General features: G+C 37.6%; 2 protein-coding genes across 4 annotated transcripts in view; both read right to left on the bottom strand.

Moving 5' to 3' along the window:
- Brip1 (BRCA1 interacting DNA helicase 1) overlaps positions 1-20760 on the bottom strand; it is a 128558-nt gene extending 107798 nt beyond the window's left edge. The window contains exons 1-6 of the mRNA XM_034507581.2: positions 20590-20760; positions 17960-18082; positions 16808-16919; positions 14700-14870; positions 9875-10002; positions 7553-7669 (exon numbers count right to left, since the gene is read on the bottom strand). Of these exons, the coding sequence (XP_034363472.1) occupies positions 7553-7669; positions 9875-10002; positions 14700-14870; positions 16808-16919; positions 17960-18052 (621 nt within the window). The 5' untranslated portion in view covers positions 18053-18082; positions 20590-20760. The remainder of the gene's footprint in view (positions 1-7552; positions 7670-9874; positions 10003-14699; positions 14871-16807; positions 16920-17959; positions 18083-20589) is intronic.
- Positions 20761-23487: 2727 nt separating this feature from the next.
- Positions 23488-27271, bottom strand: part of Ints2 (integrator complex subunit 2) — a 42410-nt gene continuing 38626 nt past the window's right edge. For 2 of the 3 annotated variants that reach the window (XM_034507543.2, XM_076936098.1), the window contains exons 21-25: positions 26963-27214; positions 26554-26661; positions 26316-26421; positions 24284-24460; positions 23882-24194 (exon numbers count right to left, since the gene is read on the bottom strand). In XM_034507543.2, the coding sequence (XP_034363434.1) occupies positions 24025-24194; positions 24284-24460; positions 26316-26421; positions 26554-26661; positions 26963-27214 (813 nt within the window). In that variant the 3' untranslated portion in view covers positions 23882-24024. Of the gene's footprint in view, positions 24195-24283; positions 24461-26315; positions 26422-26553; positions 26662-26962; positions 27215-27271 lie in introns of all 3 variants that reach the window. The other variant, XM_034507544.2, reaches the window with a different exon arrangement.

Here is a 27271-nt window from a genome sequence, read left to right as displayed (position 1 = left end):
GACAAGCACAGCACACACACAAACATAAATAAGTAGATGTAACAACAACAATAACAACAAAATTCAAAACATACAAAATTCAGAGGCTGGAGAAAAACTCAACAGTTAAGAACATGTACTGCTCTTGCAAAGGACCCAGGTTTCCCAGCACTCACATCAGGGCTCCCAACTGCCTGTGACTCCAGCTGCAGGGGATCCAATACTCTCTTCTGGCCTCCTTAGGTACCAGAACTCACATGCGCATTCCTAATATTTTTAAATACAAAAATTAGTTCAGGTGGAGTGTGGTGGTGCACTTTAGTCCCAACACTTGACAGAGGCAGAAGGATCTCTGTGCAAACAAACAAAAAAATTCAATTTCAAAAAGTATTTCTTGCCGGGCAGTGGTGGCGCATGCCTTTAATCCCAGCACTTGGGAGGCAGAGGCAGGTGGATTTCTGAGTTTGAGGCTAGCCTGGTCTACAGAGTGAGTTCCAGGACAGCCAGGGCTATACAGAGAAACCCTGTCTCGAAAAACCAAAAAAAAAAAAAAAAAAAAGTATTTCTCATTATTTCCAGTAAATACTGAAAGTCTAAAAATACAAACATTCTTTGTATTTTTGAAGAAATTAACAGATTTTAAGTTCTAACAGATAGTCCGGGGATGATTACAAGCATTCAGAGAACTAGGAAAATGACAAACCATACAAAAAAGAATCATGGTTTCAGGAGATGCTAATCAAATGTAAGTGGTATTAGAATTATAACAACAAAACACCAAGCACTGGAAGGCTCAGGAGAGAAGTAATGAGAAAACGGAAAGGAAAAATACATAAAACTAATAACTGAAGAGAAAAGCACAATAAGCATATTCCAAAAAAAAGATGAATATCAAAACAGACAAGGAAAAGGCTTGGAAATCACTGGCTTAGGAGAAAAAATGAGCAAAGAATACAGCCAGAGCAGGGCCTCTTGATTTTTGGTTGAAGCTATGCTGGACTCTTTGGTTTTTACTATATACACATATATTGGAAGAGTCCAGAAACCAATCCAAATACATTTAACAACTTAAAATAGCAAAAAATTTAAACCAAGAGAGATTATTCTTTAAGTGATCCTGGAAAAAAACAGACTTCTACTTTAAAAACATATAGTTTTTAAGTTTAAAAACATATACCCTCGCATATAAATACTATAAGAGATAGTTGGGCTTCTGCAGGCACCACACACACATGCAATACACAGGAATACATGTAGACAAAGCACCCACACACGTAAGACAAAATGATTGATAGAAAAAAAAAAAAGGTTATTCTCTAGCTGCCACACATGTAGTGATCAGGTCTCTCTAACTCACAGACTGACAACTAAAACCAGTTGGTTCCAGTCTGCTGTCTTCTTTTTTATTCTACATAGGGTCTCACCATACTGGCTTCAAACTAGCTATGGAGTCCCCAGGTTAGCCTTCAATTCATAATCCTCCTACTTCAGCCTCCTGAGTGGTGAGATTATAGGCCTGAACTACCCTAGCTAAAGATATTTTAATGCCTAGGCAGTGCTGGCTCATGCACTCGAGAGGCAGATGCAGGTGGATCTCTATGAGTTCAAGTTCAGACATCTTTTTATCACCAGGTAACAACAAAAGCTACAAGTAGGGCTGGAGAGATGGCTCAGCGGTTAAGAGCACTGACTGTTCTTCCAGAGGTCCTGAGTTCAATTCCCAGCAACCACATGGTGGCTCACAACCATCTGTAATGGGATCTGATACCCTTTTCTGGTGTGTCTGAAGAAAGCAATGGTATACTCATATACATAACATAAGTAAATAAATAAATAAATATTTTTAAAAAAAGAAAAAAAAGCTACAAGTAATAGAGAATCATGTGGGTTTTTTTTTTAACTTAGGTCTTTTTTTTTATTATTCATTTATTCGACAACCATGCGAGTACAAAGTACAGGCTCTGTGCTAAAAGCTGTACATAAAAAATGTGAAAAACAGATATTGTATTTGTTCTTACAACAACCTGCCAACAAGGCAAACAAGGCAGCTCAACGTGCTCATGATGGTGAGCTTTCAAAAGCACTGTAAAGAAAACACACAGGATGCTGGGAAACTAAACAAGAAACTATCCTGAAGCAATACTTACAGAGTTCTGCACACAAGGTGTGACCTGTGACAGCACAAATATGAACTGTCTCTTATCCCAACTCTGCAGGAGTTTAACCATTCTAATCTGGCTTCTCTATCAACAGACTTATGAGATGAACCAGTTACTTAAGACTGTACCTCAATTTCCTCTTGTAGGACTAAGGGAAACAATACCTTCCCCATGAGACTGATAAATTAACTAAATCAAATACTTCTGTTTTATTTTGAAACTAAGTACAAAGATAAATATAGTATCAACAATAAAAATTCACTCACATAAATTTGTATTTTCTAAGTGAATTAACATTGCCAAGCAACTTAGAGAAGTGTCCTAGCACATAATAAACATCATAAATAAGCATCAACATACATATGCAGTTATAAAACAGCTAACTAGTCATGTTAAATAAAATTACAATTAAAAGATGACTTATAATCAGTTTCTGAGAAAACTGATCATTTCTCTCATAAGATTCTAGAATACCTTTAAGCAGAAAGAGACATAGGACATAGGGAAGAAGGGAGGGGCAAGGGTACAGGGAAAATCAAAGGGGGTGGGGAGAGCCCAAGGGCTCCATGGCATCGGCTTTTGGCAAAGGTCAACAGCGCACTCTGCTGGACCTATGCCTTTCCTACACTGGACGAAAATGTTGCTACTTTTGCTCCACTAACTCTAATAGAATTACTGTTATTAATGTATTTGATTCTAACATTTGCTTAACAAATAAAAACACTGGAATCAGTATAAAACATGTCTGTAATAATACTTTACTCATTATAAAGATTTACTTAAAAATATAAATCAATTCCTAAGAAAATGATTATAAATGCTGGAACAAAGCAGTATTAACATTATAATCCCAAAACAGTGTTTCTCTTGTCGATGTTCTGACCATGTGAAGACTGAAGCCTCTCTAGATTGCTAATATAGAAATTATCATAAGAAAGGAATCTAAAAGCCAAGTGTGGTGGTACACATCTGTGATACCAGCACTCAGCTGGAGGGAAGCTGAAGTTCAAGGTCACTGTTAAGTTACATAAGGAGCCATAAGGAGCTGAAGGCTGCCTGAGACATGTGAAACCTGTCTCAAACAAACAAAACAAAACAAAAGGACAATTAAAAAGAAAAGAATAGAGGCAGAAGAGGCGGCTCAGCAGTCAGCAGTAAACCATACATGGTTCTTTTCCAGAGAATCCAAGTTAGATTCTCGGAACCCTCATAGCAGCGCTCAGCTGACTCTAACTCTAGTTTAAGGGGATCAGACGATACTCTTTTCACACCCCCATGGGCATTGCACATACATGATGCACATATATACATGAAGACAAAACACCCATATACACAAAATAATTAAGCAACAACAGAAAAAGAACTTGGAGCCCCCTGACACTCTCTGTTTTTTCTTTTCTTCAATAAATCTACACTTAGAGCGGGAGAGATGGCTCAGGTTTTGAGCACCTGTTGCTCTTGCAGAGGACCTGACTTCAGTTCCCCGCCCCTGTGTGGGGCACCTCACAATCTCTTGTAACTCCAACCCTAGGGGATCTTATATCCTCTTCTGGATTCCACAGGTACCAGCACAAGTGTGCAGATACACACAGAGACACATAAATACATAAACATAAATAAATAGTAAATCTTTAAAAATAAATCTATGTTTACTCTGCTTTATGAAAAAGTCAATCTATGGGCTGGAGAGATGGCTCAAGATTGGTTAAGAGCACTGACTGCTCTTCCAGAGGTCCTGAGTTCAATTCCCAGCAACCACATGGTGGCTCACAACTATCTGTAATGGGATCCGATGCCCTCTTCTGTTGTGTCTGAAGACAGCAACAGTGTATTCACATACATGAAATAAATAAATGTTTAAAAAAAAGAAAAGAAAAAGTCAATCTACAATGTTCAGTGAACAAGATGTAGGTGACAAACTATTATTTAAATACAAGTTATTGACTCTATTTTCTTTGTTTTCTCCCTTCTTCCTGTCTCCCTGTGAACCTCTGTTGAAGATTTCTGTAAGAATCCCTCATTGCATTCCCATATCACTTTTTCTGTACTGTTCAATAAACAAAGCCCTGGGCTTAACCCCAGTACCACATAAACTAGGCTTATTGACACATGTGTGTAATTCCAGCATTTCCCAGGAAGGATCAAAGTTCAAGGTCATCCTTGGCTACATCGAAGCTAGAGGCTAAGCTGTAGCTCACTAACAGAACATCTGGCACTGAATCAAACAGTAAAGTACTGAATATACAATAATGAATATAAAGCACTGAATATATGATAAAGTACTGATCTTAAGAACATAAAAAATATTTAGGTGGTATAAATTAAAAAATGTAAAATGAGAGCTAGAGAAATGGCTTAGTGGTTATGCATGTTTGTGCTCTTACAGGGGATCTGGGTTCAGTTTCCAGAGTTCACATTGGATTTGCCTATATTCTATACTCTCTTCTGTCTTCCTTCTATAGGCCAGTGAACACAATCAGCATACATATATACATAAATAAAAATTAAACAACAGAAAAAAGACAGATGGGGGCTGGCAAGATGGCTCAATAGTTAAAATTCTCATGCAGTAACAAGCCTGACATCCTAAGATTGACCCCAGAATCCATATAAAAATAGAAGTAGTGAACTGAGTCCATAAACCTGTCCTCTAATGTCGGACATGTTCTATATCATGTGCATGTCCAACATACATGCATACAAAATAATAGGCAATTTAGAATATGACAGATGAAATATGAGGCATATAATATTTTAACATGTAAAGTTCTAAAACAGGACTTTATTTTTCTACTTTATGTAAAAAGATCTAATGATAAATTAACTTCAAAAACTATTACACAGGGCTGAAGTGATGGCCCAGTAGTTGAGAGCACTTACTGCTCTTGCAGAGGACCAAGGTTAGGTTCCTAGCACCCACACGGTAGCTGACAACTGTCTGTGGCTCAAGTTCCAAAGGATCTGATGCACCTTCTAAACTCTGCAGACACCAGAACACACATGGTATAAAGATATGCATGCAGGCAAAACACTGGTACACATAAAGTAAAAGAAAAAAATTTAAAGACTTGTTATATAGTAAATATTAAAATATAAAATAAATATGCATGAAATACATTTTATTCTAAATCTGTATAAATCACTTATTCAAAAGTGTATAAAAATATTTTTATATTTGTGTTTGCAAATACTAAAATATATTACAATAATAAAGTAAGGCCCTTTTTAAGAGGAAAACCAGTCCTTACTCAGCATTTCAATTCTACAAGAAAATCATCTATTTCTATTTCTAATGCCATTACCATTAGTCGTAGTAATCTTTTATATCCATGGAGATTATTAATCTTAATTCTCTGAAAAATTATATGTACTACTTCATGACAAATATCAGGAGGTATTTGGCAACATTAAAATTTTTCTAAAGTACAAATAAGAAAACACACATTCACTATGACTATTTTATTATGACTGTTTCCATTGTAATTACTTATTCTCTGTTAATAATAAAAAGATATATAGATTATTTTTAACTCAAGAATCTGTGGCACTGGGCTGGAGAGATGACTCAGCACTTAAGAGCAGTGGCTGCTCTTCCAAGAGAATTCCCAGCATCCACATGGTACCATCTGTAACTATATAGTTTCAGAAAATCTGATGGCCTCTTATGTCCACTATAGACACTAGGCATACATGTGGTACATAGATATACATGTAGACAAGGCATTCATACACATAAAAATAAATAAATTAAAAAGTTTGTACATATTTTTCCTAGCCATTCAGAAAATACATAAAACTATTTTACGCATTCATGCTTTTTATTACAAACTTCAAGCAGTATTAGAACAAATCTGAGTGCACTAGCAGATGCTCTTAGCATGTTTATGAGCATCGACACAGCACTAAAAGTGGTAACCCCACCCCTGACCCATGTGGTATGTCTCTATCAAAACAAAAACAACTGAAAATATAGACAATTACCCTGGGTTTATGTCTGTATACTATGTATATGAAACAATTTTCATGATTATAGACTTGGGTCTCATTACTAAGACATCTTATCATACAAAGTCTATGCAAATATTCCAAAATGGGAAAACTGAAAATTGTGAAGCATCTTCAGCACCCAGCATTTCAGAGAGAAGAGGAATATCCAATCTATACATATTAAGAAACACTGGAGGCTGGAGAAATGGCTTAGCAGGTAAGAGCACTGACTGTTCTTCCAGAGGACCGGGATTCAGTTCCTAGCACTCATATGGCAGCTCACATCTGTCCATAAACTCCAAGATCACGTCATCACAGACATACATGTAAGCAAAACACAAATGTATGTAAAATTAAAATAAATTTTAAAAATTTAAAAAATAAATAAAAATCTTTAAAATTCTGATCCCAACCATTTCAGATAATAGTTATTCAATCTGCATATTGTTGCTACTATTTCTTCTACTATGTACTGCTTAAGTTCTAAAATACACTAACATCTCTGTAATGATTTAATCCTTGCACCGCCTCATGAGACAGACACTTGTATCCACATTTACCAAATGTGAAAGTTAAGTACTGTACTAAGAGTTAAAAAAAAAATAACCCAGGATATATACACAGAGAAGAGCTATGTTTAACTCAAGCTCTTCAAGGCAAAAGGAGCATGAGTTAGGGACAAGGCTAGGCTACATAAGTTCAAGCTAGCCTGGGTTAACAAAAATATATAAATAGTAAAAACAAAAAGTATTTAAAAATAGAAATAGAGCTAGAGAGATTGCTCCATGGTTAACAGCACCGACTGTTCTTCTACAGAACTCAGGTTCAATTCCCAGGATGCAAATGACATTTAACAACTATCTGTAACTCCAATTCCAGGGGCTCTGATGCCATCTTTCTGTGTTCAATCTTGGAAACCCACAATAGAAATAAAGAACCCTCAACATGCTTGACACAACATATGGATACTCCCACCCAACAAACAAATAGACAGATGGAGAAATAGAGAAACTTAATTTTTGTAATTAGGAGCAATAGAAGATACCTGGATTTGACCTCTAGCAACACACACACACACACACACACACACACACACACAGAGAGAGAGAGAGAGAGAGAGAGAGAGAGAGAGAGAGAGAGAGAGAGAGAGAGAGAGAGTTAGTTTTGAAACAACAAACATCAGAACAGGAATGAGACCTTCCAGATCCCTTTAGTAGAGCTCTTTCATTCACTGTATACACAGGAATCTGAGACACAGAAAGGAAAGGGTTTACATCTCACACATCAGTGACAAATGGGGCAGCATTGTTTAGGACTGGAAGCTCTTCTACTATTCAAGACATGCCATTCTTTTTCTACTTTCAAAAACAGATTTAGAAAACTCTCTATTTTCCTTCTTTAAACTAAGCAATGGCAGAAATACATACATTTTGGAAAGAAGAGCTTGTCTTTCTTACAGGAGACTCAGGCTTTACTCTCTTTTCCGAAGCTAGTCGTGCATCTAAATGGTGGACGTCCTTTTCTAAACAATGACGTTTTCTGATCTAGAAACACAGAACCAGATGAAGAACAGCCTTGCTGTGAAATTTTCTACAGTCCTTCTTCCAAAAAGCTATTTCTACTTAGTATAATAAAATCTTCAAAACCAAACAAATACCTCATGACTCTATTTACATCAAAAATATATAGTAACAACAGCTCATGGGTCTTAATCAAATATTAATGTGCAAAAATTACAGCATTATAATGATCTTCCTATAAAACAGTTATATTTAATGTAGACATTATATACAGTATTATAGCAAAGTCTAAGCACATACCTAACTGGAAAATAAATTAATAATTCAGCCACATTCTAGATTCCAGCTTCATTTTTAATTGATACTTTATATAATTGAATTAGTTTATACTTCTAAAACCAAGATTTAATTCTAGAAATTGTTGATATATTTTTAAACTATGTACAACTAGAACATAAGCAATTTACATATACTCATCGAAAAGTATTCAATCATTTACATACAAGTGACATATTAATTAACAATCCCCTTTGTATTTATAACTCAGCATATTAAATTCCCAATCTCCCTACCTCAATGGCATACATTTCAAGAGACTATGTTCCTCTATAAGTACATTCTATGATCAATAAATAAACAAATATCAGGAAAAAAAGTACATTGCATATGAAGTATCTGGAAATTCAGGTCTTTAAATAAGTTTTAGAAATATGCATGCCTTATTGTGTATTGATCTTAAAAAGTAAGTAACCAGACATACAGGTGCTGCATGCTTAAAATCTCATCTATACAGGAAGCCAAGGAAGGACCACAAGTCTAAAGCCAGTCTGGGAAAATCAGCAAGATCCTGTCTCAAAATAAATATAAGGAACATAAGCTCTGTGGGAAGAGCTTAGCATTGCTTAGCATGCTGGAGGACCTGAGTTCAATCCCAGCACATGCACAAACACCAAAACCATCATTAGAACAACATTAAACCTCAATAAATAAGAGTAAACTTTGTCATTATATTTAAACTATTAATACTCCCAAATTATCTATAATGTGAAAATTCTTATCAAAGGTATCTGACTAAACCACTAACCAGAGAGTATACATGGATGGGTGCACAGTTCTAGCTACGTATGTAGCAGAGGATTGCCTTATCCAGCATTAGTGGGAGGAAAGGCCCTTGGTCCTGTGGAGGCTTGATGCTCCAGTGGAGGAGCTAGAGCAGTGGGGGGAGGGGGGCGCACCCTCATATAGACAAAGGAGAGGGGGAATGGTATGAGGGGGTTTGTGGAGGGGAGACTAGGAAGGGTGACAACATTTGAAATATAAATAAAAAAAATTAAACAATTTTTATTTTTTAAATAAAAAAGAAAATGTTGTTATTAGGTAAAAAGTAATGAAAAGTGTAAAGAGTACGGTAATGGGGCTGGAGAAATGGCTTAAGTGGTTAAGAGCACTTGCTGTTCTTGCAGAGGACACAAGTTCAGTTCCCAATACCCACATGGTGGTTCACAAACATTCAAACTCCAGTTTTAGGGGATCTGATAACCTTTACTGACCTCTGCTGGTCCCATGCATACATGTGGTGCACATACATACAGATATGCAGGCAAAACATTAATTCACATAAAATAAAACTTAAAAACTAAGCTAAAATGAAATTTTAAGTACACAACTCTTCAACGGCAACAATAGAGTAACATGGCCCCTGGACAAGGATGGCACAGAGTCACGAAGCATTTTGTATTTGTAACACTTTCTCACATGTAAGGTCTAGTTTAATAAAAAATCAGATGTGAAAAAAATAAGCCATTATAGAAAAGAAGCCCAACAGGGTGAGGAAATTGGGATCATGTCACTATGCTCAAAACACATAATATCCACACATAAAAATGGCACCATGGAACCTATTATTTTATATAATGAATTATATTAGTAAGCTTGAAAATGAATAATTCCCAAAAAACTAAGAAGTTACAATATGTTTAAGATATGCCTTAAGTAAATACTTTACTATCAAACTCTTCATGCATAAGAAAACATCACAGTTGCTGTGACTAGTTTAGTGTTAACAAGCTAATGTATCCGTAACTTCCTTTTCAACAAGTAACAATAAAAATGACCATTTCCTTTATAGCCATGATACATTTAACTATTCTCTACCAGCGCCCCCAACTTCATATGCCACTATATCTAACTAGGTAAGTAAATTATTTTAACAGCCAATAAACTGCTTACCTGCTGTGCAGTTTCTAAGGGTCGGATTCGTTTCTTCTCTACCTGAAAGTCATCATCTTCATCTCTGTGTACGGATGCCTGTTTCCTGGCAGATAACTTTGCAGCCAGAGTATTTTTTCCAGGAGAGTCTTATATAAAAAATAATTTTATAATTAATATGGTAAATTTATAATAAAAATATTCTAAATAACGTATTATATGCAATTTTTAGAAGAAAACTAAGATTTAAGACATTTCTATAAAATTGATAAGATAGTTTAAAACTTATGATTTTCTTTGTCCCATTGGCTAATTGAGACAGGATCTCACTATGCATCCTTGGCTGGCCTAGACTCCCTAGGTAGATCAGGCTAGCCTCAAAGTCTCCTGCTTCTGCCTCTGAAATTAAAGATATGTGACAGTACATCTAGCAAGGTATCTTTAAAAAAAAAAAAAACAAAACCTTTTTACCAATCAATTTATTTTTACCATAAATACAACAAGCTTTTGATAAACATATTTAACAAGAAACTCTCAATTTGTTTTTCCCATTGGCTCATGTTCTGTAGGCTATACTCTATTAATGGTTTAAGAACTGTAACTGTAAGAGTTGGGAGCACAACTCAGTTAGCAGAGCAGTTGCCTGGCAGGGGGGAAGCTGCAGGTTCAATGCCTGATGCAGAGGACCCTGACAAAATATGCAAACTGAATCCCGAGACTCCATAAATATTTCATTCCCATGAAAACCTCAATGCTCCTTTCCTACTGGGCTTCATCATGATCTTTAGGCAAAAAAATAAAAAATAAAAAAAATAAAAAATAAAAAAAAATAAAATCACACAATAAACTCATATAATGTCTTAATCTCACAATCCTGAAAGCTCATTCTTAAAACCACCAAAACCCTCATAACTACTAAATTATTAAAATTACTCCCATTTTACAAAAGTGAACAGTAAATTTTAAAGAATTTTGTCCAATATTATAAAGTTAATAATTTACAAAGCTAAGGTACAACTAGATTTGCCATTTTGCTCCACCTCCTACAGCGTCAGTTCTGACAAACACAGCATCCTAGTTCCTGGAACTATGGCAACCACATTTCCTTTTCCTGAATGTCCACAACACTATTTTTCACTATCCTGTACATCAGTTCTTCCCATTTCCTTTGTACCTTTGCGTAAAGGCACCTCCTTACTCTGTTTTTTCACATTTTCTCCACTTCTGTGGCTTGAATCCCTTTAACAGTCCTTCATTACGTAGGAGTATAAATATGACCCACAGACAGTGGGAGATGAGCACTGGGCTTTAGTTTGGTTTCTCGCTATTCTTCGCTAAAGACACTCACATATTGGTTCACCTTACATAGTGTTGTTGAGCTCAACTTGTGATAATGCCGCCATTGACAGAAACTTGCCCAAGAACTGCTCTTGAGGTTCATGTGGCAGCTTGCTGCTTCTGTGGCCTTGCCTCAGCCTGGTTTCTTCAGGATCGAACTACAGCTGCCCGGTATCTGCTTGCTGAAAGGATTGTACTGTAGCTGCTGGATTGTACCTGGTGTCTGTCTGCCTAGAAGACTAGTCTGCAGCTGCTAAGTCATGTTTTGTGTTTGCTTCTGGACTGAACTAATTACTGCCCAACAAGATTGAGCTCACCCCGAAAGAACTATTGCTGAACAGGTCCACTTCCCCCATATCCTAATAACTCTTCTCTTCCACTATCTCTGCTGGGTGGTAGGCTAGATAAGTTGAACTCTTATTAAAAGTAGGTTAAAGCAAAACAAAACAAAAAAACAGTCCTTCATTACACTGAGTCCATACAATGAACAAATAGCATGGAAATCAATGTAAGTGAAGCAATGCCTTGACTGAAAAGATTTACAGGCTACTCTCAGGGCAGAATGATCTATAGAAGCAGGTCCAACAATTTGAGCCTATAAATACAGAATGGAATCTATACCATATGCTAAGTCTTTTCAAGTGGTTTTGTCTGTGTTTAGCAGAAGACTGCATGTGTGTGTTCATACATGTAGGTATTCACATATGGATACACACATGTGCACATGCCCATATGTGCATATTTATGGAAACCAGAAGTCAACTCTAGGTATCTTCTCCGTTTTGTGTGTGTGTGTGTGTGTGTGTGTGTGTGTGTGTGTGTGTGTGTATGAGGGTGGATATACAGTAAGTAATCAGCGTCCATTACTGAATGTGGAGCTCACTGATTGGCTAAACTGACTAATAAGCAAGCTCCAAGGTTCCTGTCTTCGCCTCTTCAGTGCTGGAGTTGCACATCAGTGAATTCAGATTTTGTTCTAGACTTGTTTTATTATTTTTGATCGTGTATATGCACAGGAGTGGAGGTGCCCATGGAGGACATGAGTGGAGGAACTAAACCTTGGTCCCCTGGAAGAACAGTTCTTGCTCTTAACCTCTGAGCCATCTCTCCAGCTCCCACACTCAGATCTTTAAGTGGGTGCTGAGGACTCAGATTCAGGTCCTCATGCTTGCATAGCAAGCATTTTAACAAATGAATGGTCTTTCTGTACCCACAATAGAAATGCTTTTTTAAAAAATGACTAATATTTCAACAACACGAATCAAAGACCAATATCTTCCATGATCCAGAAGCTTTTCCCCATAAAAGCCATTCTAAAACAAAACTTTTTAAAAATATAAGCTCTCTGTATGTGCCATAATATGATCTTTGTTCTATATTGAAATTACTTTTTATTTAGTACATGGCAGGTTAATTTCCTAATCTACACTATGTTTTTGGTACAGTTCCCATTCCTTTTTTTTTAAGGTTTTATTCATTTAAACTTTATAGGTATGGGTGTCTTGCCTGCATATATGTATATGCATCACATGTATATATGCGCATGCAGTACCTGTGGAGGCTAGAAGAGGGTATGGGTCTCCCTTGGACTAGAGTTACAGAAGTTGTCAGTCACCAAGTAGGTGCTGGGATTCAAACTTGGGTTCTCAGATGCCGTCTTTCTAGCCCCTTCTCTTCTATTCTTTGCAGTTTTTATGAGTTTGCAAGGAGTTCATCAAAGAGGTTAAATTATTATGGCATACAACTTACAAAGAAGTGAGGTATCTCCAAAACATATGAAGAAACAAAAATAGAAGGATGGGGTAAATCAGAGGGACAACTCCCAGAAATCAGTACAGAAAGATCATTTGAACAGGCAATTCACTAAAGATGACACTCCTGAGAACCAACCAACACGTAAAATGTTCACTAGCCATGACATACTATCAACCAAAATTCAAGGCTGGGCTTGGGATTAGTTAGCCTTAGGTTCCATCCATAGCTCTGTAAAGAAGATACCATAGAGCCTCAGTAAGTCAGAACACCAAGCATGCACAAGAGTGGTTCGACTTAAGAAAACGAGAGATATGAAGAGTGTTGAAAACCTCTATATAAAAGCACACTCCCAGTATTGTGGGTTCCGTTCCATACCATCTCAATAAAGCTTATGGCAATGAAGTGGGCCACATCAATTTTTTTGTTTCCCATTGCATAAAAAGTTATGTTTATACTATGCTGAACTATTAACTATGAAATATTAACATATGAAAAAAACAAAGAGGTAACTTAGTGTTGTGGATTGCTATTTATATTTTCTGCTCCCTCAATAAGGGTGCCCATACTCAGGTGAGGTCAGGTGAAATTATTGGTCAGATAAGTCTGGAGCCTGTGATTGGGCAGTGGAATGAAAGGCAAAGCTGAAAGTTTTAGAGAAGAGGAGACGGAAAAGACAGAGACAGAGAGACGGAGATGGAGAGAGAGACAAGATGGAAACAGAAGAAGAAGAAAACAGAGCTGGCCCACATGGTCGGGAGAAGCTGCAAGTAGATAAGACTTCATAGATGGGCAATAAAATAATATAAGGTACACTTGTCCAATCTAGGTGTGCAGCTTGTATTTATGTCAATTGAGTTTTGTGTTCTTTGTGTGAGTATTTTGGGGTTGAAGATTTACCATTATAAATCTGGCTGGTGCTAGCCACAGGGGATGGATGGCCTGGGAAAGGCGAGCGCCTTGGCAGCAGGCTAGCCTCGGGAACCATGGAGGTGGGCAAGAACAACCATTTATGGCAATTAGCTGGTTTACAATGGATTGGGTTTTGTTTGGTTGTTTTTTTTTTAAACTATAACTTAGTTTTATATTATTATAAATTTATATTATATTTATATTAAATAAATATATTTATATTATATTTATATTAAATAAAATGCTTTATTTAAAAAAAATACCTTACTACTTAAAAAAAAAAAATCACCTGAGGTTTTAGAAAACCATGGCATCAACAAATGTGTTCAATTAACAGTTCCACAGACTTTTGATTTGAGAATACAATATCCACACAAAGTACAATACAGCACGGTATGCCTGCATTACTGAGGGAGGGCTAGAGGAGAGAGCATAAAGCTGGAAAAACTGCTGGCATTACCTACCACAGCAGCTGACACAATGTACGTGCTATACCATTCCATTCCTAAGGACGGAAAATATCTGTTTGTACTCATACAAACAAGAAAGTCCATCTAGTTAAACAAAAGTGGAAACAACCCCAATTATCTGACAACTACAGACGAGATGAATGCATCCTGGTATATTAATACAAGAAAAAAGTATACAGGAAAAAGTGAAAGAATAAAAACAATATATTCTCACCACTATAATATCAAGTAAAAGACAGACATAAATTTAAAATTAAAAAAAAAAAAGAATATCAGAGAAATTAGGTAGAAATACATAACCAGATTAGCTAAATCCATTCTAATTAAGCTTTATAGTGGTAATAACTCCAATAAACACAACAAAATATAATTACCTCGACAGGGTGATGAGACTCCATTTCCTTCAGAAGATGGTTTACTTGGACTGAAATGAGGTGAAGTATCCAAGTTTGTGTCACTGTAGGTAAAATTCTTTGAATGGCATGCACAACAACATGAAGATGGCGTCTCAGGCTTTTTATTCAGGCCCTCATTCACGGGCTTCCCTAAAACCAAACCAAAACACCTTCTATTTACAATACAACTAACTAAATGAATAGTGATCTTCTTTTCAGCTAAAGTAAGCAACCACCACAATTCCCAAGGATTGGAAGTGTCTCAGGTTACAAGGTGAAACTAAGAAAAACAGTTTCTCTGAACCTTATCTATAGTATCAAATCAAAACAGAAGAGAAAAGCTATGCCTGTGGTATGCACAGATATTTTACCAATTTATAAACTACAAAAATATAATAAAAGAATTAATAATGTAATTAAAAGCACATCATTCTTGTATTTGCTTTTATTGAGATTTATTTCAAAATCAAGCAAATAAAGGATTGAAACAAACATGGAAAGTATATTGTTCATTACTGCTGTTTCACTAAAGAATTTGAAATTGTAGTATCCTAAATAATAAAGAAAAGGCTTATATCCACATTATACTTCTTTTTTTTTATTTCTTTTTTGAGATAGGGGTCTCTCTACAAAGCCCTGACTGTCCTGGAACTCACTAAGTAGAACATACAGGCCTCAAATTTACAAAGATGTACTTGCCTCTGCCTCCTGAGTGCTGGGATTAGAGGTGTACACCAGTCACATCCAGCCTCACATTATACTTCTATTTCAAACAGAAACATTCCAGCCAGAGCAATAGTGGCTCACACCTTTAGTCCCAAAACTCAAGAGGCAGAGACAGGTGAATCGCTGAGTTCAAGGCCAGCCTGGTATACAGAGTGGGTTCCAGGACAGCCAGGGCTACCCTCCCTCCAACAAACAATAACAAAATCAAATAGAAACCTTGTATCACCTGCACAATCTGATTCAAGTACCAAAGTAAATTTTAAAACAATACTCAAATCCTATAAAAAGGTAATTAAGATACTTAAATATAGCTGGGCGGTGGTGGCGCACGCCTTTAATCCCAGCACTTAGGAGGCAGAGGCAGGCGAATTTCTGAGTTCGAGGCCAGCCTGGTCTACAGAGTGAGTTCCAGGACAGCCAGGGCTACACAGAGAAACCCTGTCTGGAAAACAAACAAACAAACAAAAAGATACTTAAATACAATTTTTAAAATGGGGGGCTGGAGAAACGGCCCAGAAGGGGTTCCCAATCCAATTCCCAGCACCCACATGGCTGCTCAAAACCATCTATCACTCCAGTTCCAGATGGCCCAATGCTTTCATCTGGGCTGCTCAGGTACCAGGCATGCATGTAGTGCAAGAAAATTTACTCACACACATAAAATAAAAATGAATCCTTTTTTAGAAAATTACAGTGTCAGCGAACCGGCAGTAGCGCAGCCCTTAAGGCGTCCGCCTCTCTCTGTGCGTGTTCGAATCCCGCTCGCTCCCGCCCGCCTCCTCCCGAGTCTCGTGGGGGGAAAAAAAAAGAAAATTACAGTGTCTACATTGTGTGCTTACATGATACAGAAATACACAACTCATACTTTTAAAAAGGTCATCAAGGGAGGGATACCCAGGGAGTGTCCCCACCCTCTCAGAGGAAAAGGGAGGGAGTATGGGGAAAGATTGGGAGAGGGCAGTGAGCTGGATGTAAAGTGAATAAATAAAAACAAATTTTTTTAAAAAATGATTGTTCATCATAAGCAACCATTGTCAGACACACCTGTAATTCCTTTATTCAAGAGGCTGAGGTAGGAGGACCTTGAGTTGAAAGCCAGCCCAGACTACACAGTAAAAACCTGCCTCAGGAAAAAAATGAAGCAACATGAAGATATACTATAAACATGTATAAAAACCTCGTAATGAAACCCATTACATATAACTAACATACGCTAATAAAAACAGAAGGAAAACCCATAGGGTGGAAAGCAAGAAGTGATTCTAGCAACTTGCCCTCTGACCTCCATCCCACAGCACATGTGCACACATATATGCACACAAAAATAAATATAATATTTTTTTAAAAGAAGAACTACTTACCACTAAGAGATTGTTGCCATGCTAATGCAGAACAAAGTAAGGCTAAACTTTTTCCACTTCCTGTGGGACTCTCCAACAAACAATGTTGGCTACTGTTTAGTCCTCTGACAATCTGGAGACAAAGATGTCAATTTTAAAAAGAAGACAATAATAAAGGATTACTTTATTAGATCTTTCCCCATTGAACAGGACCATGAATAGAGAGGGAGGGGGAGGGAGGAGACAGAAGAGGGAGAGAGGAAGAGGGGAAGGGAGAGGGAGAGAGACAAATGTTCTTTTACTCCTCTCCATTTTTTTTTTCCATCTTTGAGACAGGGTCCTAGTATATATAGGCCAAGTAAGCTTTGAACTCATGATCTTTCTGCCTTGGCCTCCACAGTGCTGACAGAAGAGTCAGGATGCACTCCAGGAAACACAGCAAAGCATAGGAAGAACTAGAGAATTCTGTTAAATTTAGACTTTATTCCTCTACATTTCTTCTAAAAAGTCTGCTGGTTTTATAAACATGTCAAGCATGAGAAATTTAAAAGGTAACTTATATTTAATTATACAAGCACAAGTAGTTTCTGTGGAACTGTAATAAGTGCTAGAGAGGTGGTCCCGCACTTAAGAGCAGTTGTTACTCTTGAAGAAGACCCAGGTTCAATTCCCAGCACCATGTAGTAGCTTACAACCACCTGTAACTATAGTTCCAAGTCTGACCCCTATACTAGGCCCCTTAGGCCTCGGGCACACATATGGTGCACAGACATACATGCAGGCAAAACACTCATACACATAAAAATAATCTAAAAATACAAACAAGTAAACAAACAAAAGACTGTAATACACTAATAGCTATGAATATCTATGAGAAAAACTTGATGAGAGATACTGCTAGTAGGACTGTTATAATGACTTTGAGTAGAAATGTAAAATGTAGTAAAAAATAAAGAATAAAAATCGAAATTCCAAAGGAGCTGAAAAAGTTTTTCAGATGTTTGTGCTACATTGTAACCTAAACATACATAGCTTAGGAGTCATAGCACTTTCCTAGAAGTTAGGTGTTCTTCCAAATCATTTTGTACCTGTGAATAGTCACAAATTCAATACATACTTGGAATCACAAGCCACAGCATCTTGATAAAGACTCAACTGCTAGAAAAGACTTACAGAATTCATCATAGCAAGCTGTGCTGGATAAGCTTTACAGGGAAAGTGAATCTTCACCCCACCGATGGTGTATTCAGATGACACTGAGGACATTCTGCTTTCTTCTATACTTTAGGCGCTATGCTACAACAGAAACAATAAAATCAATATCGAAGGGTTGGAGAGATGGATTCCCAGAGCCTAAATCAAGCACCTTACAAACGCCTGTAACTCCAGCTCCAAGGACTCCCACACCCTTATCTGGCTTTGCAATAACCTGCATTCAACTGGCATACCTATACATACATACACTCACAAATATAAAAAGTATTACAGTTTACATATTGAAATAATGTCGTTCAAAGAAAACCAGACACCTAGCAATAGAGCAGAAGTTCGATAATAACTGGAATTAATAAGCACATTATATAAAAGTAACAGAAATAAAGAGTCTGACCAGTCTGGACTGGCACTCCATGATGTATTAGTTATGTGATGCAAGGCAAGTCACTTAACTTTTCTAGAACTCCATGTCCTCAGATACAGAATAAGAATACTAACAGGAACAAGCCTTATAGGACTGCTGTAAAAGTAAAGTAATGTAAAAACATACAGTAAATGGCAGATGAAACACAAGCTCCTGTAACAAGTTTGATTACATATAATCAACTTACAGATACAACAGATTTCTGAAGCAGCTCCACTATTCCATAGCCCAACTGTTTCCTCTTATCCTGTTTGCCCTTCTCACATTCTCCCAGTTAGAAGGAAAAGGATAAATAGGCAAGAAGCATAGGTTGTATCTATGACTTATCATTTTACACCTGTAGACTAAAATTCTTACCTGCAATAACGTCTCCTTTAAAAATTGTTGTAAGGGCCAGGCGGTGGTGGCACACGCCTTTAATCCCAACACTTGGGAGGCAGAGGCAGTCAGATTTCTGAGTTCTAGGCCAGCCTGGTCTACAGAGTGAGTTCCAGGACAGCCAGGACTACACAGAGAAACCCTGTCTCGAAAGAAAAAAAAAAAATTGTTGTAAGGAAGAAAGTATCTTGCTGGGCAGTGGTGGCACATGCCTTTAATCCCAGCAATTGGAAGGCAGAGGCAGGTGGATTTCTGAGTTTGAGGCCAGCCTGGGCTACAGAGTGAGTTCCAAGACAGCCAGGGCTACACAGAGAAACCCTGTCTCAAAAAACCAAAAAAAAAAAAAAAAAAAAAAAAAAAAAAAAAAAATCTTTATCTTTCTACAGAAATTCTCTTAATTTTTTTTATCATCTTTGAATTTACTGAGGGAGGAGGACCCGAATGGCACAGTGCATGTGTGGAAGTCAGAAAACAATGTTCTGGAGTCAGAATATGTTCTCTTCTCTCACCATGTGGGTCTCCGGAATTAAACACTGCTAGTTTGCTTGTGTCCTTTATCTGCTGAGCCAGCTCCCTGGGCCAGCATAGTAACTCTGAAATCAGGAGACTATAATGGAAAAAAAAAAAATGGATTTGAATTCCACTGTTTGCATCACCTAACCTCCCAGACACTTTTATTGACTGAAGAATTATTACAATGTTGAGAAAATCTGGTAAACTCAGTCTGTGAATGGAGATGGTTAAGACAAAAGTTTCAACATGTCATGAAGTCAACAGTAACTTTAACCATAGCTTCTGTGCTCCAAAAAAAACCACCACTCTGTTATTTTCCAGTTCTAAATATTGTTCTGTCAGATAAGACCTGCACAAAATCAAGCCAACAAGACTTGCCAACATTCCATAGGGCAGTACTAATTGGACTCACTGGGTGGGAGGGGCGTATGAAGGGGTCCTGGAGCAGTGTGAAGGGTGTACTGGGGATAGGTATGGTTTAAATACATTGTATATGCATAAACTCTCAAAGAATAAATAAAAGATATTGTTAGAAAAAGTATCCAATTACTGATTTTTAATCTGTAAACCTCTAAGGTTTAGTGGAATCTAACTAATATCCAATCACTGATTTTATCTGTAAACCTCTGAGGTTTAGTGGAATCTAATCTCTTAATCTGAAGCAAAACCTCAATATTGTTTTACTAAAATTAATCTAGATGTCAATCTATGCCTGTAGCTGTGGCAACATCGCTCTCAAAACGTGAGGGGCTTCACTTGTAGACTGTATCAAAGAGAATCACACTTCCGGATGTGGTGGCGCAATTCTTCTGGCCCCCAACAATCGGGAGACAGAAGCAGGCGGATCTCTCTGTAAGATCCAGGGCAGCCGGGTCTACACAACGAGCCCCTGGCAAGCCGGAGCTGAAGGGTGAAATTCTGTCTCTTTAAGACAGCGGGGCGTGGGGGGGCCGCAAATCTGTCGCCCGCCCAGAAGTATCGCGGGAGTCGGGGCTACCTCCAGCCTGCCTTCACAGAACGTAAGGACAGGCTCCCTGCTCCTCAGCTTTCCTTCCCCGAGCTCCCAGTTCTCACACATCCAAGGGCACCACACCGCAGGACCCGAGAGCCCGCTAGCGCCCGCCTGCAGGAGCCCGTCCCCTACCCCCGCCTTCCTTTCCACTCGCCCGAGACAGGCTCCGGCTCCCAGAGAAAAGGAAATGCTGACGTTTGACAGAAAGCAACGTGGAGCCGAGCTACAGGAAAGTTCGCGAGTATGAAAGTTCTCCCTCACCGGCTGTTACAGCGCTGCCAGGTGCCAAGGTACTGCCACTCCTCCTTCTCCTCGCTGCACTCAGCACCGCCACACAGACGAATTCGCGCCTCCCGCCCCTCGGTTCCCAGTCAGCCAATCACACAGCCATGCCGAAAAACAGCCAATCACCGTACGAGGCCAACTCTGTACTGCCCAATGGGAGCCTGCGAAATAAAATCAACCCTAATACACTGAGCGGCACCGGAAGGCGATCACCGCCCGCGAGAAAGACTGTATCAAATTTCGCTGATTAGCTTGAAGGAAACAAGAAAAAGTCCTGTACCACTTTTGGAAACGGATGGTTTAACCTAGAGAGCCAGTTCCCTATGCCTAGAAGACTAATTTGCGACAAAAAGGAAACATTTTTCCAGTTGTCTTCCTATGGTTACAGTATCCAAAGGGGACCGCAAACTGCACCGGAATTGTTACTACAATGCCAAAATAAGAGAGGAGGTCCCGCGGCACTTTGTACATTATTCCGTGATGATTAAGACCTTCTCGGATATTAGAATCTGCGGTGGATAACCTCTCCAGATCACATCGACCTAACACTAGGGCTTACCTACCTTACATACCTTTTACTTCTTGCCAAGTAAACTTTCCTCAATTATAGAGGGTCTAACCACGACCTTGACAAATTAACTTTTTGTCTATTTGATTGTTTTAATAGATATTTTATTATTGTTGTCGTTGTTTGTAGCCTAACCTTGACTCAACTAATAGAAACCCCAAAAGGCAAAAAACCGTGAGGTAGTTTTCTTTAATTAGTTTAGAGAACAAGATTGGTTGTTTGCCCTGCTTTCGGTTATGCAGCTTCCTAAAATGATGGAATTTGTAATCATAAAAAAAAAATTACCTTTGACATAGTAAGATCAGTGCCCGAAGTTTATCCTAAAAGCATAATCTAAAAGTGAATCCCTCAATTGACAAGTGTCAATTGTAACACTGAAAAGTTATAAAGTCTTTAGTAATGGGGTATGAGTTTTATCAGTTCAATAGATTAGTCAATAAAACGAATTTTTTTAAAAAGCTGCTTCCAAGAAAAAAGTATGCCCTGTGAAATTGGGTTTATAAAAGCAGACTCCAGGATCTGAAGAGGGTAGATAAGTGGTTAAGAGCACTTGCTTCTCTTGTATAGGACCTAGGTTCCATTCCTAGCACCCATATGGTGGCTCACAACCATCTGTAACTACAATTCCTAGGGCCCCACGGGCTTACTGTCCTTTGGTTTATGTGACCTTACAGAAGGGATATATTAAAGCCCCGGAACTAGGGTGTCCTAGGTTCTAAATCTCTCCTGGTACTTTTACATTAACATTGTGAAATAAAACACAAAAACTATGGTTCACTGATAAAGAATGAATGTTTATAAATCAATATCCAAAATAGTTGCACACATCTGTTTTGACTTGAATAAAAAAAAATCACATTGTGACAAAGTTTATAACTTTAACTTAAGATACATGAATATTAACATTTACTAATATTATTTACACATTTTATTTACATCATCAACAAATTGGGTGAAAAACAGGCTGTTATTACTTTAACACAGTAGGTTATGACTAGTCTTTGAAAATTGATCCACAAAATGTGTACTGTATTTCATTATAAAACATACTTCAAACATTTCAGAATTCCTAAAGGATTCTACTATTCACACAAAATATTCCAGAAAGGCCTCATTTAAAAACAAAACAGGAGCAGTTGTATTTAATCTTAAGAGACTACAAAACTGCCTCATTTAAAAATATGAAAATTCTTGTGGTATATCTTTAAAGTGTATTCTTTTACTCTTCACATCAAAATTACTTAATTGAACATTAAGCATCTAATAAAAAGTTAGATATATATATATAATATAATATATATTATATATATATATATATATTCCATCATGCATGATACTATGCACTTCATGATTGGAAACAGCTATAAACTTGTTTTAATAGAACACCTTCATGAGGTAGGGTCAGGAGTGAAAAAGGAAAACGAGATGTGACTATGTGCAAGTGGAAAGGATGAAGCTAAATTCCTTTTTGTAAAAACAAACAAAACAAAAACAAACAAACAAACAAAAAAAAACCCAATCTTTTCCTTTTAGCTTACTACCTTCTTTAACCAAAGGTCTGCTTTGAGTGGGGTGGCAAATGATTGAGGTATTTCTCAAAGAGCAAAGAAGTACCTTCTACATTGGCTACTTAATTGTAAAAAAATGATTATGGTTATCTGACTGCATCTCCTTAATCATGAAGCTCCTAACAGAGGGCTGCAGAAGCCAGCAACACAGTATTTTCCACATTATAATTTTTCCTGAGGTTCAAACACTGTATTTTCTTACTCAAAGTCTCCTCAAAGTAAAATATGAATTATAATCCTGATGATGAACCAAGAGCACTATTGGGATTTATTGCTCTAAAATTCATTTAATTTGATACATCTTTGCTCCTCTGAGAATTAGATAATACAGTATTATAAAAATAAATTTTAAAAAGAATAAACGAAATTTACTTTCAGGTTCTTCTTTGCACAAAGATGTTTCTGTAACTACAATCAGTATCTTAAAATTTCAAATTATTCAAGTATCTCTTTAAACATATGGCTTCATATATTAGGAAATTTTGAAGCAGATTTATGAAATCTTTATATCTTCATCTGAAACTACAAAGCAGTCATTTGCTACTTTTTTCTTCTTTTAGGTGGCGGGGTGGGGGGGACAGGGTCTCAGTATGTAGCTCTGACTTTCCTGGAACTCACAATACAAACCAGGCTGGCCTGATTCAGAGATCTACCTGCCTTTCCCTTTCTCCCTAGGGCTGGGATTTAAGGCATGCTCTACCATACCTGTCTTACCTGCCTTTTTTTTTTTTTTTTTTTAAGCCATCTTACTACTGTCTCTAACAAATTAGAATTTCAACCTGTAATACTGTTACTTGCATTACAAGTCTGTGAGATTTATGTGTACTTAAGCGGTAATTTTTTCTAAATTATTCCTTCCCTACATCCCTCTTTCTCCTTCCCCTCCTTCCTCTCCTTCTCTATTTGTTGAAAACTGTTAAAAGCTCACAAATATGAGGGATATCCACAGGCTCATTTTTTAAGAAATTAAATTAAAGGCCTGGCAATCGTTCTTTACTTCCATCGCTAAGTACATGAACCAATCCCTTTCTAGTAATAAGTTTCTTAAAGTGTTCCCAATGCAAAAGAAGTTCAGCTGCTTTAGATGTCCATCAGAGCAGATCCAAAGATATGCCAATCAAACAAACAAGTATAATTCTCATAGAGTTCTAGATTCTCCTCATGCTGATTCAGCAATTCCGAGGCCTCCCTGTTCTCATTCAGTTTAGAGTTCTCATAAGGTCCAGATTCCTGTTCCATAAACACAGCAAATGGCTGCATTTAAAACTTGTTTTTTTAAATTCCACTAACACTCATGTTTATTATTTCAATTATTGTGCTTTCAATACAGTGACAGAGCTGGACATCAGGATCCATGCTTCCAGTGTCCCTGGATCCATTTTTGTAAGATGGATCTTTACAAATTTGAGACCATCCACTAGGTTTCTCCTTTATTTGTTGAAGACCTACAAAATAAGGGGAGAAAATAACTTAGGCAAGATATTCTGACATGAACATAGTCTTGTTTGAAACATTAAAATGAGGTAACACTCACGTGTAATGATTGGATCAATGTCTCTTGTCTGAGTAGCAACATCAGAGGCACACACTTGTCCTATTTGAATTAGCAAAGACATAATATCCTCATACAGTGGAGGAAATGCTCGACAAAAGGAGACCAGACTTGGAAGAGTTGGCATGAAAAAAGAGTACCGCTTAGCTTGTGTTAGAACTGGTGGGAAGAAAAGCAGCACAATTGTTTGTTTTATAAATAATTCAAATACAAATAATTCAAACCAGGCATCCTACATAACATATCAGTACTGTTTTGTGCTGGTAAGACTAAGTTTATAGGATGCTGCCCACTCTAACTTTAACAACCTGTGCTCTACTAATTAGTCATCACCAAGGCCCACATTTTTATTCCAACCTTGCACTATGATAAGTACACTGCTTGCATTATTTCACCCAGTGCTCACAATTGGATCACATCAGTTGTGCATATGAGAAACTTTAAGTAAACTTTAGAAAAGTTGTAAAAGTTGTTTTAAGGTCCAGTGTGCTTGTGCATGCCTCTAAAAATCCCCGCCCTCGAGAAGCAGAGGCGGGCAGATCTCTGAGTTTGAGGACAGCCTGATCTACACAGTGAGGCCCTGTTCCCCTACCCCCCCCACCCCCCCAAAAAAGTTATTCCAATTCCAAGGCTGGGAAGGAAGAAGGTAACTAAATGTAGAGTTCTGGCCTAGCACATACAAGGCAATGGGGTCCTGGGGGAAAAAAAATAATGCTGGTTCCAAGTGACGTAACAGACAGTGGTAATGCAGGGACTAAATGCAGCATGAACCCTTGACCGCTATAAATCACTGTAACATGAGATGAAAACAACAGAAAGAAACTGAACAAACTGTTGTAAGAACACAGAGAAAGAACACAACCTTCTAAAGGATGGAAGATACTCATATCATTTTATGTGAGTACACTGTCACTGTCTTCAGACACACCAGAAGAGGGCATCAGATCTCATTATAGATGGTTGTATGGTTGTAAGTCACCATGTGGTTGCTAAAAATTGAACTCAGGACCCCTGGAAGAGCAGACAGTGCTCTTAACCACTGAGCCATCTCTAGCCCATATCATTTGTTTGTTTGTTTGTTTTGTTTTTTTGAGACAGGGTTTCTCTGTGTAGCCCTGGCTGTCCTGGAACTCACTCTGTAGATCAGGCTGGCCTCGAACTCAGAAATCCACCTGCCTCTGCCTCCCAAGTGCTGGGATTAAAGGCATGCACCACCACCGCCCAGCTAGCCCATATCATTTTAAAGTAGTTTTCTTTTATAACATTTACTCTACAAACCAGAAAATGGGTAAAATACAGGGTAAGTTGTGGAATAGGTTGTAGAATTTAAGGAGCTAGCTAATATATTTATTATTACTTTTTTTTCCCTTTGGAGCAGGGTTTCTCTGTATAGCCCTGGCTGTCCTAAAACTCTGTAGACCAGGCTGGCCTCATCCACTTTCCTCTGCCTCCCAGTGCTGAGATTAAAGGTATAAGCTAACACCACCCAGGTATTTATGACATTTTCAAATATTTTTGTTTCTGGAACTGAGCACACTTAGTAATTCCTAATTTGTATTCTAATTCTACAGATTTTATTTTCATTTATTAAGTAAGTATTATAACTAATATATATCTATTAAATACACACACACATATATATATACATATTCACAAAACAAAGGTATATATGCTTCTATACTATAAATCATATTTGTAAGTATAAAATTAAAAAAAGAAAAGTAACTCAAAGGATGGCATACATTAAGATAACAGCAACATATACTGTGTCATACTGACTCATTAAAACACCAATAAGCTGAGCATAGTGGAATATGCCATCCCAGCACTAGGGAGGCAGAGTCAGGAGGATCTCTTTGAGTTCAAGACCAGCCTGGTCTACAAAGTAAGTTCTAGGACAGTCAAGGCCACACAGAAAAAACCTGTCTCAATATGAGCTGCTGAGTCTTAAATTTCAAAAATATATGTAATCAATGTTATTAGATACTTTTGTTGATGTTGATTGGCTACACACCTGTTAGCAAGGTCCCCATAACATTGACAGCTAAGCGGGCCACACTAAGTGACTTTGGTAATGCATACTGGATACACAAATGAGAAAGCAGCTGTATAGCAAATATCTGGAAGACAAAATCCAAATGTTAAAATATTTCTTTTGAAAAGTTTAAATAATAAAAATTATAAAATATCTCCTCTAATAGCCACACTGAAAAGTGATCAAAATTTTCTTCACATTGTAAAATGCTCGTTACCTGCTTTTCAAGCTCAGGCTGGGCAATGAGCTCCGGTATGAAATCCAGACAGATGTGCATGGACGGGATCCCTGCAACCGTCAGCGGCAGAAGCTCACATGGGTAGCCCTGTCTCAGGAGGAAAGGGAAAGGTCAAAGACAAGCAGAGATGAAAGTGAAGCTTCACTTCCTTTCTGTAGAATCTTCTCCAAATACCAAATGTACGTGAATGTATCAGTAACTGAACTTTCCTGATAAATTAGAAAAGAGATAAAGTATCTGAATATTTTATCAGTATTGAGAATTTAGATTTCTCTAAATATTGCAAAGGACCATGATCTTTTCTCATTTTCAAATGACCTGTATTAATTTAATATATAAAGCCTTCAAGAAGAATTCCAACATTTGCATTATTCTTCTGGACACATACCTGGAAGTGAACAAGTTTAGCGATGTTGGGATCTGCAATGTACATTTGGTGCAGCAGGCAACAGATAAGGCACTGAACTTCTCGGAGGTTACAGAGCAAACTGTCTTCTCCTTCTTCTGTTTCTTTATTTGGAGTACTGATGGTGATGACACCTTGAGTATTCCTGAGGGATAGGTCTGAATTGGCACCTTTTGCCTTTTCCTCTTCAGTAGGTAAACAAATCTCTAAGAGAATCTGGACAGCTGCACTGTCCTACAAGCAGATAAAAAAAAAAAAAAAAAGTCCATGTAAGGAGCCTCAGAGAAGCTG

This window comes from Arvicanthis niloticus, chromosome 6 (assembly GCF_011762505.2).
Source record: "Arvicanthis niloticus isolate mArvNil1 chromosome 6, mArvNil1.pat.X, whole genome shotgun sequence".
Classification (NCBI taxonomy): Eukaryota; Metazoa; Chordata; class Mammalia; order Rodentia; family Muridae; genus Arvicanthis; species Arvicanthis niloticus.
Note: the sequence above shows the minus strand (reverse complement) of the source record. Positions and strands in the feature narration are given on the sequence as shown.